Source organism: Peromyscus eremicus, chromosome 9 (assembly GCF_949786415.1).
Source record: "Peromyscus eremicus chromosome 9, PerEre_H2_v1, whole genome shotgun sequence".
Taxonomy (NCBI): domain Eukaryota; kingdom Metazoa; phylum Chordata; class Mammalia; order Rodentia; family Cricetidae; genus Peromyscus; species Peromyscus eremicus.
This window is the reverse complement of record NC_081425.1, coordinates 87,056,576-87,073,995: the sequence shown is the minus strand read 5'-3', so window position 1 is coordinate 87,073,995 and position 17,420 is coordinate 87,056,576. Positions and strand designations below refer to the sequence as shown.

Here is a 17,420-nt window from a genome sequence, read left to right as displayed (position 1 = left end):
GTGGGAAACCTAACAAAAGTAAACCTTCCCATTAGTCTATTCAGTACAAATGAATGTCTGTGAGATTGGGTGTCTCCCTCCAGAGGAGGCCCCAGGCGCCCAGCTTCCCATGTCCTCTCTGCCGTGTTGCTAGCTGTGGCCAGAGCACCGAGAGCTTGTCTGCAGTGTGAGCTCTGAATGCTCTCACCTTTGAGCATCTCTGGAGGCTGCCTTGGACTCTGCCACTTTGTCATTGGATTTTTAAAGAATGTTCTGGTTAAGAACAGTTTGGGGATGTTTTAAATTTACTGCTTATTCATTTATGTCTAAAGGAAAAATTATACAAAATTCCATACTACTTGAGAACATACTGTCTTGGTTAAGGGTTTGGATCACATTTTAAAATTAGTTTTAAGGGAAAGGAAATCGTGAATGCTCTGGAATCCAGAGAAGTGCCAAGCGTGGGAAGCAGTTGCCCCTTTTATTTTCGGATACCTAATCACGGGGTCAGGCTGCGGATGACAACCATGGGGGACCTTTAGCTATTGGTGATGTGCCTGGGGGAAGAGTCTCCTTTGTGGTGCCTCTGCATCAGCTCCGGCTGGCTCTGGCAGAGCGGCAATTGTGCAGTATCTCAAGTATTCCACAGGGTGTCACGATGTGGTTGTTCTCAAGCAAACTGTCTGGGAGTAAGTAATTTGAGCCAAACTTTACCCAGTATTTCAAAGGTCATTTTTTTGGCTTCAGTCAAGGAATATTTACTATAGGCCTACTGTGTGCCCACCCCATGATTGAAAATACACAAATATTAGTGGTATGATGCAAATCTTTATTCTGTTTGGCACCTTGGCCAGCCCAGCACTTCTCGTCACAGTGAGCATCTTGGAATGTATTTTCCATGATGTTTCCTTCCATTAGAGAGTGAAAGTCAGAGAGAAGGCCACCAGCAAACCCTTCCTTTGCTCCCCAGCTAGACCCTGACTGTCCTCCTCCTACTGTCTAGTGGCAATGTGTCTGCAATTGTGTTGGTGCAAGAAGTGAGCTGAGAGCCTCAGTTCTGCAAGGGGTCCGAACAGTTAAGGTGTAGCTGAAGAGGAGTCAGATATCTTCACTCAGAGTGAGCATGGACCTTTACACCACCAGCTTCTTAGATTTATTTCAATGGTGGGATTTTTGAGAGTAAACGAAATAATATATTTTAACAAAAGGCTTTTAGTGGCTTTCAGTTCTGGGACAAGATTGCATAAATTCACTAAGTCCAGTTAGCTGAACTATATAAGTAACCATAAAAGACTCAGAGGGCCGGAATGAAGGAGCCCTATGGGGACTTGCTGAGCACATCCTGGGGAGTCCTTTGGGTTTTCTTCCTGTCCCTGTGACTGTCCCAGGACTCTGCAACAGGAACGATGCCAACAGGAAAGGATAGAGGGAAGAAAGGGAGCCAAGGAGAAAAGGAGGAAGGGAATGGGGGCTCCGGACTTTTAGCAACAATCCAGTCAACCCCCAAAATGTCAGCAGCAAAGCCCAGCAGGCAAGCCTGTCGACCATCACATCTTGCCTGTGTAAGTGGTAAGCTCAGGATGCCTGGGGCAGCTTTGTCAGATGAGCCCTGATAGGGCACCCATCGCTAGTGAGCCTCTCTTCCAGCAGTGGGAGTCAGTGACTCAGAGAAGCCGGAGGGAGCATGCCTGCTTTATCAGCACCAAACACAGGGCACACTACAACAGAAGATGGGAAGACAATTAAAAAAAAATAATCAAAGCACACCAAAATGTCTTACCACATGCCTAGAAATGTCCTGGATACAATAGAGAATCACCTGTAACATGAATCTTAGAGGGTCTTATTAATAAAAACAAACCTGGAGCCAGGTATTGGGGTGAACGCTGGAAGATCAGAGAGACAGAACAGGCCACAGACACCTCACCTCGCCAACTTCTCAGCTGATCCTGTTTCCTCAGACTGGAAGCCTCTGAGTTCTCATCCAAATGGATCTCAGCTGAACTGCTTTTCAAAAGCCTGAAAGCTTAACCAGCTCTAGTTCCTGGTCCTCACGCATTATCTACCTTTCTGCTTTCTGCCATCACTTCCTGGGATTAAAGGCGTGAGTCACCATGCCTGGCTGTTTCCAGTGTGGCTTTGAACTCACAGAGATCCAGATGGATCTCTGCCTCTGGAATGTTAGGATTAAAGGCGTGTGTGCTACCACTGCCTAACCTCTATGTTTAATATTATGGTTGTTCTGTTCTCTGACCCCCAGATAACTTTATTGGGGTGCACAATATATCAACCAATCACCCAGTGTAGTAAGAAACCATTATAGAGGGAAAAAAAAATCACAATTTGAATAAGGAGAAACAAATGATAGCCAAGCATATCAGATATTGGGATTATTGGGTGAAAAAAGCTAAAACAATTTATTTTTATAAAATTGCATGAATAGGTAATTATAGATTGAGAGAGCGAGAGAGAGAGAGAGAGAGAGAGAGAGAGAGAGTGCCTCCCTGGAACATTGAGTAGGGGAGTAGATAGGACCAAAGATAGCATCAGTGAGCTTGGGGAACTCTGTCATGGCTCCTTAATGTGAAGGACAGAGGAACTGGAATGGAGATCAGAAGAGTAGAGCTCATGGACTTGCGGGTCATAGTATGGTCTAATATTCCTATAGAATTCAAGGAGAGGAGAAAGAATACAGAGTGCTTGAAGTAGCTTGAAGACTGAGTAAAAGTTGAAACATTTCCTAGCTTGGCAAAAGATGTAAACTCACTCGTGCTAAGATGATTGAGCCCCGCATCACCAAACCGAAGGAAATGCACACCAAGGCTTTGTAATTAAGCCTCTGAAAATGAAAGTGAAATCTCCAAGCAGCCACAGGCCGTATGACTTTGTATCAGGAGACCACCAGTAAGTTCTTCATCAGCAACCATAGGCTAGAGAAATTAGCCTTGTACTTTTTAAGTGAGGAGCCTAAAACTGTAAACTACAACTATCTTGTGAACTGCCCATAAGGAATGAGGGAGAAGAAAGCATCTTGAGGTAAGGGACAATAATGAGTTACTTGTTAATAGTACTAATTAATAGTATCAACTCTTAAAGTCTTGGTGAAGGAAGTTCTCACAGAGAAGGAAATGCTGACAGAAAAAGGATTAGAATTTCCCAAAGGGAAGATAGGAGAATATAGAATGCTTCGTTGGGATGAATAAAAATAAATCAACTTCTACAGAGAGAAGATTTGTTGCTTTCAGAGTTGGGCATTTCAGCCTATGACAGATGAGCCACATTGCCTTGGCTTGTGGTCTGTTTCCGGGTAGAGGCCTGTGGTTGAGGAAAGCTGTCCCCTTCCTTAAAGGGTGTGCTTGCTAGGTTTATGTCAACTTGACTCAAGCTAGACTTACCTGTAAGGAAGGAGGGAACCTCAATTGAGAAAATGCCTCTCTAAGATTCAGCTGTAAGGTATTTTCTTTTTTTTTTTTTTAAATTTTTATTTTGCAATACAATTCAGTTCTACATATCAGCCACAGATTCCCTTGTTCTCCCCCCTCCCGCCCCCCTCACCTTCCCCCCAGCCCGCCCCCCATTCCAATCTCCTCCAGGGCAAAGCCTTCCCCACAGACTGAGATCAACCTGGTGGACTCAGTCCAGGTAGGTCCAGTCCCCTCCTCCCATGCCGAGCCAAGGGACCCTGCATAGGCCCCAGGTTTCAAACAGCCAACTCATGCAATGAGCACAGGACCCGGTCCCACTGCCTGGATGCCTCCCAAACAGATCAGGCCAATCAACTGTCTCACCCACTCAGAGGGCCTGATCCAGTTGGTGACCCCTCAGCCATTGGTTCATATTTCATGTGTTTCCGTTTGTTTGGCTATTTGTCTCTGTGCTTTATCCGACCTTGGTCTCAACAATTCTCGCTCATATAAACCCTCCTCATTCTCGCTAATTGGACTCCCAGAGATCCACCTGGGGCCTAGTCATGGATCTCTGCATCCAGATCCCTCAGTAGTTGGATGAGGTTTCCAGCACGACAATTAGGGTGTTTGGCCATCCCATCACCAGAGTAGGTCAGTTCGGACTGTCTCTCGACCATTGCCAGCAGTCTGTTGTGGGGGTATCTTTGTGGATTTCTGTGGTATTTTCTTAATTAGTGATTGATGGGGGAGTGTTCAGTCCATGGTGTGTGGTGCCATCCCTGGGCTGGTGTCCCGGGTTCTATAAGAAAGCAGACTGAGCAGGCCACGAGGAACATGGCCTCTGTATCAGCTGTGGCTCCTGAGTTTGAGTTTGTCAGCCAAATAAACCCTTTCCTCCCAACTTACTTTTGGTCATGGTATTTTATTACTGCAATATCACAACCCTGACTAGGGCAAAGGACATGTTCCAATGACTTAAAACCTCCTTCAAGGCTTTCCCTCTAACAGTGCTACCTTCCCCCCAGTCCTGCTATGCTCTTGGGACAATTGTTTTGTTTTTCAAGACAGTTTCTCTGTGTAGCCTTGGCTGTCCTGGATCTCACAGAGATCCACCAGCCTCTGCCTCCTGAGTCCTGGGATTAAAGAGTTGTGGTACCACCGCCTGGTGGGAGAAACATTTAACACATGCTCCCCTTGGGAGCCAATGAAGATCTAAGTTACAGCCACTGTACACACACTGTAAACCATCGTTCTCCTAATGAGTCCCTAAGTCACGATTAAGGTAAAGGTATGACAGCATCCCTTGTATTTCTCAGGATGTCATCGCACAAAAGGTGTTTGGCCTGATGCACTCTCATTTCTATTTTTACTTTCTCTATTGATGCTTTTGGGGTTTTGTGAAAAATCCAAACGAAACAAAGAAGAAGAAGAAATTGCCCAGGTCAGTGGCCCAGAGCCTTTCCCTGTGGTTTCTTCTAGTAGCTTTAGCCTCAGGTGTATGTTTCTGTTCATAATCTTCCTGGAGTAAATTTTTATATGTGGTGTGAGATAGGGCCCCAATTTCATTCTTCTCTGAGTACCCAGTTTCCTCAATACCACTATTGGAAAGAGTTTTTTCTTCATTGTGTAACTTAGAAATTTTGCACAAATCAATTGACTATAAATGTGTGGATTTATTTATGAGAGTGGGTTCACTGGTCTGCACTGTTTTCTTTTGTCCTGTTGTGATTACAATAGCTTTGCAATATATTTTGAGATCAGGTAGCCTTAAGCCTTCAACTTTGTTTTTGGTTCATGATCTTTTTGTCTACTCAGAGTGTTTAATGGTTTTGTGTGTATCTCAGAATTTTTTTCTAATTCTATGAAAAATGTTATTGGAATTTTATTAGAGTCAGAATTTAATCTAGAGCCTATTTGGGTAGCATAGGCACGTTTTCTCATGGTTATTTTGTGAGATAGTTTGGCTATGTGTTCCAGGCTGTCCTAGACCCACTTTGTGGCCGAGGCTGACATTTACTCATTCTCTGGTTACTGCTCCCTGAGTGCTGGGATTAAGGGCATGCACCACCCAACTAGATGTGTTAACAGTTTTAATATTCCCAGTCAATGAGCATGGGTTAGCTTTTCATTTGTGTGTATGTTGTCTTCAACTTTTTCATTGGTCTTTTATAGTTTAAATGGGCAAGTCTTTTACTTTGGTGACTAAATTTGTTCTGAAGCATTTCATTTACTTTTTGTTGATACTGTAAATGGGATTGTTCTCATGGTTTCCTCTTCAGATAGCTTGTTAGAGTGTGGAAAACAACTGTGTCATCTGCACATCCTTTCTCTAGACTGTAGGGATACTAAATTTGTTTACCAGTTCCGACAGGGCTAGTATTGAAAGTTTTCTGTACATAGGATCTTGATGTTTGCAGACAATTACTTTCAGTCCTTCATTTCTGATTTGGACATATTTTCCCCCTGGCTGCTTTGATAGATCTTAGAGCACCATACCGAATAGAAGGGGTATCCTCAGGGATGGGGGGGCATAGCTCAGCAGTAGACAACTTGTATAGCATGGACAGAAACCTAGATTTTATCGCAATATGGCTCCCTCTCCAAAGTAGGTATCTTCATCTTCATCCTTTTATATAAAGTTATCTGTGGAAAAAATAAATGGAAGAAACCACTCTTCTGTATTAATTTTTACAGTAGTGAATATTGACTTAGAGATAGAGACTTAGGTCAATAGAGAACTCAGGATGCTTACACATAATATTTTGATGAAGGAAGGACCAGCTGGACACATATAGGCCACACAATTGTACATTGATTTAAACCTTGCACCTTACTCAAAAAATACTCTGGGTCCTGAACTTAAGTATAAAACACGAAACTATAAGTTTTAGAAGAAACTGAGAAAAATCTCAGAATTGACCTCAAAAGGAAGATCAAAAAGAGAAAGATTAATACATTGGACTTTTCTTCTGTGAAGGTTCCTGTTAAGGAACAAGATGAGGAACAAGTACCGTAAACCACACAGTCTAACAAAGGACAGAGACTCAGAATATATAATGAGTCATTGAAAGTCAAGAGTGAAGCAAAACCGCCACAAACAATCCATTTAGAAAATGGGGAAAAGGCATGAAGTGACACTTCACCGTGGAGGTGCATGTGTGGAAACACAGTAAAGTCACTAGTCACTGGGGAAAGCAGAGTACCAGCACACCTATCAGAGTCACTAAAGTCACAACTAGTGATAAGAGCATTGGTGACAATGTTGGGAAACCAGACCATTCTTTTGTTGATAAAGATGTTAAAATGTGCAATGTAGAAACTCTAGAGAATAATACTTCAGTAGAGTTTTACACAATAAAAACAACTTCCATGTGACCCAGAAATTGCATCCTGGTTGCATTTATACCAGGGTAGTAAAAACTTCTGTTCAAAGCACAAACCTGTATGTCAATGTTCACAGTAAAATACTTGAAATAGCCCAAACTGGAAACAACCTGCATGTCCGTAAATAGATACATGCCTAAAGAAACTGGCATAGTGATACAATGAAATACTACTCAGAAATAAATAATAATGAACTACTAAATTGCTTGACAATTTGGATGAATCTCTAGACAGTTATGCTCAGTGCAAAAAGCCAGTCTAAAAGTTATATACTCTGAGTATGTTTGTGTAACTTTTCAGAGTCACAAAATTCTAGGAGAAAAGTAATGGATGCTAAGCATTTATAAAGTCGGCATGGATGGTACCATAGGGTTGTATGGACCACATGCATTAGCTTAACCTTACAGTGCTCTAGAGATGTGAGATGGTAGGAGAAAGGAAGGGAGGAGAGAATCGAGATTAACATCCATCTTTTTCTAGAGTAGTATGTTTGCCGGATGTGGAACACTAAAGCTTCCCCTAGGTGTCATAGATATGAGTTGGTGGTTTGGCCACCAGACTCTGGCTTTCCTGACTTTATGAAGGACATCTCACTCCAGAAGGTGAGAACATAGTATTTGCATTCTCAGCTTCTCTTGCTGTCAAGCCATTGGCTTCATCTTGTCTCTGCCTTTTAATTTAACCAAATGCACCTGTCAGAGTTGTTGGAATGCTGGGAATTTGATAACATCTCTGCACTGTGGTGACTGTAAGGTCACATGGTCATGGGTCAGCATGGAATGGAATGCAGTAGTTTGCACTGAAGTCCAGATGTCTGCTGTCCGCTGCTTAGCCATAGCATCTGTCCTGGGCCACTTGGGTCAGAACTTTAGGCATAGAATTCTGGCCTTTTCATGTAACTTTCACCTTTTTGGTAATTTTTTTTAACTTCTCTATATTTTTGCTCAAATTTGACTGGTTGTCTCTGTATAATAATAACTTTAACTAATACCCAAGGTATGGATAACAAAAATTACAGAAATATGTCTTAAGAAAAAAAAAAGAGGCTTTTTGGTAATTGAGTTTCAGAATCTCCTAAAGTGAACTAAAAGGCATCTTTGGGTAAGATTTACAAATGTGCACATGTTATAGCATGAACCTCTAAACAGACCTTATCTGTCACTTTTTATATATTCTTTCTGTAATCCCAGAGCCAAAGGAACCCAGCCATTTCTTCTCTTTGTGTAACACAGTCTCTTTAATAGCCCCACCTTCCCCCCTTATTGTATTTAGCAAATTAATGGCCAGAGATGTTAAAGTGACAACATTGGTCTTAACTGGCCTTACAACCTCGTGAAGAGACAGTTTTACCCCTCAGCTACATCTCCAGCCCCGAAAGGTAATTCTGATAGTGTGTACACAGTTCAGTGGAGGAAACCCAGCTCTGGGGGCAGAGAAGGCATTCTGATGGATGCAGGGTATGTGTTGGCATCTAAAGGTTGAATCCGAGTTGAGCAGGTATAGAACTGGAGTGGGAAAAGCATTCCAAGTCCAGGAGGCAGACACAGGCGGGAAGATGGAGTCTGTTCCAGGGAGTTGGCAACATGGTTTGTCAGAATGGTAGCCAGTGCAGGCATGATGGGAGAGCAAGTAAATCCTCTTTTGTTTCTTCTGGCAGTACTGGGCCTCGAGCCTGGGATCTTACTCCTGCTAGACAAACGCTGCGTCCCTGAGCTACAGTCCTCGCTCTGGCTCTTATACCATCTCTTGAAGGGCCTCGAGAAAAGTGGGAACCATCAAAGGACGTGAAGTGAAGTCGTAGCCCTATAGATTGGAATCTTGCCTGGCTGGCTAAGAGTGAAGGACTCTGAAAGACAGTCTTGGAGTGTAGAATTTCGAAAGTTAGCTAAAATCTATTAGGGTTAGGGTTGCCGTGTGGTCCCCGGGGTCTGAAAGCTGCCCTTGCCTTGCTTGCTCTCCAGGGATCAGCTCTGAAAGTGCAGCCCTTGCTTCAGTCACACAGTACGGTTACTGTTGTGGGTGCTGTGACCAGAAACAACTTTCTTCAATGGCGAGTGTGGTATTTCTCAGGCCTGGGGTGCACAGACCTGTCTCTCAGGCCTGGGGTGCACAGACCTGTCTCTTACTCCAAGAGTTGCAGGGACTAATGAGTTCTCTGTGTTCCAAGGAGGGTTGTATCTTTGGAAAAATGTGAAAATTCTTAAAAGCTGCCCTGGGATTCCCGATCCTAACCCTAGTTTCCAGCTTGCTCACTGCCCAGTTCCTGCTATGTGAACTTTGTGCAGCTTCACACTTTAAGAAAAAGATCCCAGACATTTTTGGTGTCATAACAGTTTGAGAACAAGAGAAAGGTGTATAATAATTTTCTAGTAGATAAAAAAAAAATGTTTACATTTGCCAGCCTCATACAATTTAATTTTCAGAAAGAACTTATTTTTCTTTGGAGCTAAAAGGAACATTCCTTCATGTAACAAGCCCTTTTAAGAAGTAAAACTTACTTCAAAACTCTTTTTAAAACCCTTTTGATGTTTTGTAGTTGGTTTGAAATTATCTTTATTTTGTGTATTGTCTTCAAGAAAAATAAAAGGGAGGATACAGAAAATGTGGGAGAAAATAAACTTTACTGTCAAATGAAATTCTTAGTGATACATATATATGTATATGTATGTATATATGTGTGTATATATGTGTGTGTATTACTCTATGCAAGAACTTCATTTTACAAAGTTAGTGTTGAATTGTTTTATATTATGCCTTTTCCTTCTTTAGATTCTAATATTCCCATTTAGTTTGCAATTGAGTGAAATCAGGATTTGAAATGCTTCCTAGCAATTTCATTGCATGTAACCAGATGTGACTTGTCTATTTGGTGTTACTCTGCAAAATGCCAGTGATGACTCCTTCTGTATAACAGGAAAAAATCATTTTAGCTCGCAGTTCTGGATGCTTGATGGCGTTGTACGAGCATCAGCTTCTGGTGGCAGCACATTCTGGCAGGTGGCATGTGACGGGAGCACATGTGAACCTGTCAAGTCACACCGTGCCAGCTGACTGGCGGAGGGCACAGGCTTGCTCTCTGGTAGCAAACCACTCTTGGGAGAACCAATTGAGTCCAGTTAGACCAATTCCATTCAATGAGGGTGGAACTGACCCAGTCAAGTAAAGCCTCCATGACATCATCACCTTCTATGTCCTCCTATCAAAGCATCGAACACTTCTCAGCTTCAACATCCTGAGACCCCAGCATCCAGAAGGACCTTTGGGAGACAGATTATACCCAAACTGTAGCTCATGGACAACTTATTTTCACTAGTAATTTGTAGTGTTTGTTTACTATTTACTTGTGTATTTGGTATTTTAAATTATTTTATTATATGTATTTATTTGTGAGTTTTGTATGTGTGTGGACATGCCTGTGCCACAGCACATGTAGAGAGGTACAGGAGATGTTTCTCTTTTCCACCAGGTGTGACCTGAGAATTGAACTCAGGTTGTCAGATTTGATAGCGTGTGCCTTTACCCACTCAGCAATCTCACCATCTTTAGTACACACACACACACACACATACACACACACACACACACACACACACACACACACACACACACACACATATATATCACTGGCCAGGTTTTAAGGATTTCCTTTTATCTTTATGTGTCTGTCTGTCTCTGTGAGTATATGCCATGTTTGTTCACATGCCCACAGAGGCCAGAAGAGTGTAACTGATCTCCTGGAGCTGGAATTATAGGTGGTTCTGACCTGGGTGCTGGGAGTTGAACTGGGATCCTCCACAAGAGCAGCAAGTACTTTTAACTGCTATACCATCCCCACCAGCACCACCAACGATCATATTTTAAAAGCAGTAAGCCCTACTTGGTTTGAAATTTTAAGCAGGAGATTATTGAAGCTTCCACCCATGAGAACTAGAAGCTCTGCTCTACCACCCGCCTCTAAGGCTGCTTCCCTTTCGTGGTTTTTACTTCCAGATGCATTTGTCTATTTATAGAGTGTTTTACAGAAGTTATTAAGAGACTCGATTCTTTACACTGTTCTGTATTGTGTAGCCCCTTAAGTCTCCTTTTTACAAACATTGTGTGTGTCTGTGTGTGTTGTATCTGTATGTGCAGGCATGCAATGGCGTGCATGGGGAACTCAGGTGACAGCCTCAGGTATCTTTCCTTGCCTTCCACCTTGTCTGGGAATGAGTCTCTGTTGTTGGCCACTGTGGACTCAGGGCATCTGACCCACCAGATTCCGGGAGTTCTCTTTTCTCAGCTGCTGTCTTGCTGCAGGTGCATTAGGATTACAGATGTGTACTACCACATCTGGTTTTATATGGCTTATGAGACTCTGACTTCAGATCTTCACACTTAAGACAGGAGTCACTTTTAGCCACTAAACATCTCCCCAGTCCAAGACTCATTCTTGAGGTGTTTATACAACATTTCTTAAACTGGGATGTTCTTGGGTATAAATGTTCATTCATCCTATTCTAAATCTGTCTGTCAACCTGTCCAAAGTTTCATTAGCTTTATTAGCTCAGATGCATTGGAACATTGGAAAAGTCCATTAGCCCAGGCCGGGTCCTGTCGACTCAGATGTAGATGCATCATTGCCTCTTCCTCATCCCATTGGGTTTTCAAGACAGGGTTTCTCTCTGTAGCCCTGGCTGTTCTGGATCTCACTCTGTAGACCAGACTGGACTTGAAATCAGAGATCTGCCTCCCAAGTGCTGGGATTAAAGGCGTGGACCACCACCACCCAGCTTTGTTATTATTATTATTATTATTATTATTATTATTATTATTAATTTTTAAAAATGTGTATTGGTGTTTTACCTACCTTATCTGTCTGTCTCTGTGTGTGTGAGGGTGCCAGATCCCCTGCAACCGGAGTTATAGTCAGTTGTGAGCTGCCATGTGGGTGTTGGGAATTGAACCCAGGGCCCTTTGGGAGAGCAGCCAATGCTCTTAACTGCTGAGCCATCTCTTTAGCCCCATTGTCTTTCTCTTTAGAGTTCCATTTTGTTTTGTATTGGAATAGTGTTCACTCTGTAGCACAGGCTGGTCTGGAACTAACTATATGCCCTGGGGTATCCTTAACTTCTGACAGCTTTTGGCTCCTGCCTCCTAACTCCCGTTATCAGCAGGAGTCACCATACCTGGCTTCTTTAGAGCTGTTTGGATGATCTATAGTGGTACCTTCTTTGTCACCACCATTGTCTTCTCTCCATTTCCATGACAACTGCCAACATCAGTTACATGGCCATTCCAGATTCATGTGAGAAGAATCAAGCAATCACAGAAGTCCCTTGAGTAGCACAATGTGGAGCATGTAGTTAGAATGAGTCCCTGAGAAAGCTGGGTGCAGAATGCAAATATTTTCAATGGACTTATCTTAGAGTTGTACTGCTTTTTTTCCTTGTCATTTTAAAACCCTTAATACGAATAAATTGTTTGCATAGTGGGCTTAAAAAAAAAACCCTAGATAAGAAATACATGGTTTGAAAGCAGAGAATAAAAACATGAATGATAATGGACGTAATGCCTAGGGAAGGTCCTTGCTGCCGCTGCCAGGCAGACCTTATAATCGGCTGTTTTCTGTGTTTATTTCGGGAGGCAGATACTGGATAAAAGGGGCTGGTTGGTTGCCAGCATATGACTTAGTTGCCAAATGGAGTGTTTAGCACTTGTTGCATATGACTTCTATCACAAGTCCTTCCCATTAACGGTCTGCTGGTGATAACCTACTTGGCTTTTCATGTGGTCACTTCGAAACAGCCACTTGACAACATTTGCTATATCACGAAGTTTCTTGCTGAATAAAGGCGTAAGTGAATGACTATGTGGGCTCTGTTGTATAACAATAGGCTTCCTAGTAAAGAATGGGCACCCTGCTCAGTGAATGAATTAATCCTGTGGGAACGTTTTTTTCTGGTTCACCGCAGCAAAGTGTATGGACTTGAACCTTAAGAGTATGGTAAAATGGGTAGAAACATAGAGAAATAATACTATTTAAATGTTGATGGGGCCTGCATTTCCATGGAGAGCAAAATTCTGCTTATAAATACAAAAATTGCCTTACATGGATTAAGGTCTCAAGATTTTCTTAATTCTAAGTCAAATGTAATCTCATGATATTGACGCTGTTCATAATATCAGATCTTAAACAAGAGATGGCTACAAGAATCTTGGCTTTGATTACTTATAAAATGTGTATTCTTTATTTCTAGATTGAAAACTTGCAAGAACAACTTAGGGATAAGGACAAACAACTGACCAACCTGAAAGACAGAGTGAAGTCTTTGCAGACAGATTCCAGCAACACAGACACTGCTCTGGCCACCCTGGAGGAGGCCTTGTCGGAAAAGGTGAGTTTAGCCTTCAGAACAGGGATTCAGAATTTAGAGAAACAGTATTGGGAGGAGTTGACCCAAGTGCCTGCAAATATATCTTCTTTTCCCCATCCCTACACTGGCTTCAGTCCCAACTGGTCCTCAGACTTTCATTCTAGCCAGGAGACTGGGCACACTGCAGCCACGGGCAGCCTCTTGAACCTCAAAAACATCATCACCCTTGGCTGTCTGAAAAAGCATCCACTAGCTTGTCATTAAAGTTTTGGTGATAAAACTCTTAGCCTGCTTCATAGGGTTGCCTGTCCTCCTGCTAAGATCCTTCTGGACAGAACCTCTGCCTCATGGGCGTCTCTTCCTTACATCTCTGCGCTTCGGCTTTGTTGGTCTTCTAAATTTCAAGTGTGTCCTGTTCTCTTCTGCCTCCACCACTTTGCATTTGCTCTTACTTGCTTAGGATGCGATTTCCTATGTGCAGATTTAATTCTCCCGCATCTTCCCAGAGGTTGTGTTATTCAATAGTCAAGAATGTGAACTCGGCAGATAGGTGTGTGAGTTCAAATTCTAGGTCCAGTATTGGGGTGAATTAGTTAGCCTCTGAGTTCCTCTGTTTCTTTACCTGTGAAATTGGGGCAATAAAAGTCCCCACCTTAGTGGGTTATGTTATGTTGAGGATATAATGTGTTTAGAGCAGTTGAGAAAGATTATAGTTGTCACTATTATTTTATGAGTAATTTCCATAGAGACACCATGTTGGTGCCCCCATTCTGCACAACATAATCCCACAGATTAAAATTTTAACTCTTCATGCATTTGTTTTAATGGGATTAGCTCCCTCTTTATACTGGACCCCAAAGCAAAATAACATGCCCTGTGTGTTTTAGTTTGCCATCTCCAGGGCTTAGCAGAACACCTTATGGGGCTCCCCAGTAGATACTGGATGATGGTTGAATACTCCACCCTAACATGAATGATTGAAAGCCGCAGCTCTGACAGAGTTCTTATTCTAATGAAAGAGAAGGCGAAACAAATAGTGATGAATAATGGCATATGTAAGTTTTCAGAGGGTGTTATTTTCTACAGGTGAAAAGAAATCAGAGAGGAGTATAGGACTCCTGGGGTTTTATGGCCAAGTTAGAGACAGAATGAAGAACAAGGAGTTTGGGAAGAAGTCAGGTATTAACCTTCCTCAGGGCCTTGAAAAAAAGTTTCTTAATACTTGGAATTTTACTCTTTTTGGAGTAGGAAGTCATTCTGAAGCATTATTTCTGACTATCACTTAAAGGATTACTATGAACAAAAGAACTAATAAATCAAAGAATGAAATCCATGAGACAAATAGACCATTCTGATGTTTGCTAACTGTGAAAATGATCTCTAGGAAATTTCTTCTGCTTGAGTTAATCCATCCACTCACTGCAGCTCTTGCAGATATGATGTCTATGGGTGAATTTCCACATCATATCCTTACTCTAGACTCTTTCCTGTACAAGCGCTAGTGCCTGCACAGGCGCAGATGAAGTTCTTCGGTGATTCTGAGATGGCTGGGGAGATAGCTGTGTGGGTAATGTGCATGCTGCTCAAGCATGAGGACTCACAAGCTTGCAGCCTCATAGCATACATAAAGCTGGACTCAGAAGCGCGTGTCTACAATCCCCGTGTTCCAGAGGCAAGATGGACAGCAGAGTCAGGAACCCCAGGTGCTCTCAGGCCACCAACAGGACAGCCTGTCTCAAACAAGATGGAAGAAAGGACCAACACCTATGGTTGTCATTGTCCTCTGGTCTCCACACACGTGCTGTGCAAAGCTCCCCCTACACACACGGCAGGGATGGGATGAGGAGGGACAGGAGAGGAGAGGCAGGGTGAGGCGAGGATGGGTGAAATCCCTACTCTCACAGAGAATTCTGAAGGAGAGCTTATTTGGGGGTTAGGCTTACTGTGTGTGTCATCACAGGTTCTAGGCTCATTATTGACATTATTTTCAGATTCAACTTGAAATGAAGAAAATTTAAAAGGTGAAATGTTTAAGTAAAGTTGTATATACTTTTTCTCCCTCTCTCTTACCATTTTCAGCTCTGCAGCACTTTATACAACATGTTCACAATGCGTGTGATATGGAGTTTTCTTTGGGGAATATCATACAATAAAAATAGCATAGTGTTATGTATGGGCCCAGTCCTTCCTTCATTCTAATTGAGTAACTCCAACAAGTAATTTTCCCTTTTAGGACTTCAAATCTTCTGCTGAGTGAAACAATTAGCTAATGTAGTCCATTAGTTTCGTAAGTCTCTGTAGTCTTAATCATGACTTTTCCTGCAACTTCAGAATCAGAGGGATGTACCATGGAAAATCTAGTATGCTAGAACCATCGAAGCTGTTGACAGAAAATCTTGAGTAGTGTGAGTCATCCAGCTTCCTTGGTCTTTGTTGCATACAATAAGTATTTGGAAGGTAAAGGAAAGGGTTATGATTGTAGGTGAGGTAGTCTTCAAGGTTGTATTAAAGTTATGAGTTTATAAGTTGAAGATTAAACTGTAAGATTATACAATTTTATTTGAGAATCTATAAGAATGTTTAGTACAATGATATTTCAGGGAAAGATAGTCTTTCAACACGGAAAATTTATTTCCAGAGTTCTCTGTAGTAATTTTGTTTATAAAAGTGGAATGATTAAAAGAGTATTAAAATTATGTGTTCCTATTGCATATTTGGGTAATACGTTGGTACCTTCCTCCTTCTTGATTTCTTTCTTAAAATTCATAGACTTAAAGAGATTCCATGTAAATTCCATGTCATCGATTCTTGACAGGATTTTATCCCCCCCCCACCCAGAGGTGCTATTTCATTTATTTGAGTTTAAAGCCAAACAAGTTCCCACTTATAAGACATCCTTCTGTTAAGTTCTTCCTTTGAGGCCTAAGGGGGCATCAGAGGAAGAGCTGAGGTTAATGGGAGTCTGGCCATTCCTCTCTTGCCTTCATTGCTTCGTGGTCACTGACTGAAGCTAGTCTTCCTCTACAGGTTCACTCAGTACTGAGTCACCCAAATGCACCTTTAATTACCTGACCTCCAATTTGTGCCTCTTTTGGAACCGCCTAGACAGGGGATTATTGAGACTGTAGATTTGTGACCGTGGGTTCATAGCATCTGAACTAGAGAACCAGAAGGACCAGGCGGGACCACAGTGGGTCAGGTGGTTTAGTGGAATACAGGGAGGACTGAACCATTGTCTGGAGCTGGGGACTCTGCAACATGGACAACAATTCAAGACTGACTTTAAAAATGAAGATGCTGAAGCCCAGTAAAATCACTGAATGTACAAGCTTTGGCTTCTGAGCTTGTTCAGTTGCAAAGTCTGTTTACTATTGACTTTGGGGCTTTCACTGTGATAACAAATAAAAACTAATACAGAAGAATTTATTTGGGAGGAATTTTATAAGCATTCTGGAAATAGTATACTAGTGTATTGCAGGAGCACAGAAAACTCATTGAAAAGGAGCTAGTAAAGCCAGAACTAGAATATTTAACTTTCTTCCCGTAGGTCCGAAACATTTGGTTGTATCCAAATAGTCTGTTAACAACACCGTTTTCTCTGTTACTGTGCTGTGAATCCCAGTGACCTGTAATTTTTGAGCATGTCCAGAGATTCTGATATGCTGGGGAAACACCAATTTCCCACCCAGCTCCTTCCCTGTTGCTATGGTAAAGTACTTTGACAAAAGTAACTTAAGGGAGAAAAATTATGTTTTAGCTCCTGGTTCCCGGCACAGTCCTTCATGGCAGGGACATCAAGGTGGGAGGAGCTAGAAGCAGCTGGTCACATGTTGACAGTCAAAGGAAGAGGGCTCCAAATGCATCCATGTAATTAGCTCTCTACTTAATATGACCCAGGTTGTGCTGCTCAGACATTGTTCATGGCCACAAATAAAATAGATATTTCCCCATCAATTAGTATAACCAAGATAAAAATCTCCCAAATGTACGCCCACAGGCTCATCTGTCTGGTGATCCTATGTCATGTCAAGCTGGCAATGAACATTTACTGTCAGAACTCCGCCCTTGTCAACTTGACCCCAAATACGTCACTTGTAAGCTATAACTTTTTACCTTTTGTCCTTTTGTCTCCATAAGCTCATGCCCATGTTATGATGCAAAATAGTCCAACGTGAGAACTCGGCTTTAACAGTTCAAACACTTTGAAAGTCTCTGAAGTGTGAAGAACAAATTACATACTTTCAGGAATAATGGCACAGAGTAAACAGCATTCCTCTTCCAAAATGGAAGAAGCAGC

General features: G+C 42.1%; 1 protein-coding gene across 1 annotated transcript in view; it reads left to right on the top strand.

The window, feature by feature from the left end:
- Window positions 1–17,420, top strand: part of Erc2 (ELKS/RAB6-interacting/CAST family member 2) — a 690,578-nt gene that overhangs the window by 376,700 nt on the left and 296,458 nt on the right. Inside the window, exon 8 of the mRNA XM_059273131.1 lies at window positions 13,007–13,144. Within this exon, the coding sequence (XP_059129114.1) occupies window positions 13,007–13,144 (138 nt within the window). The remainder of the gene's footprint in view (window positions 1–13,006; window positions 13,145–17,420) is intronic.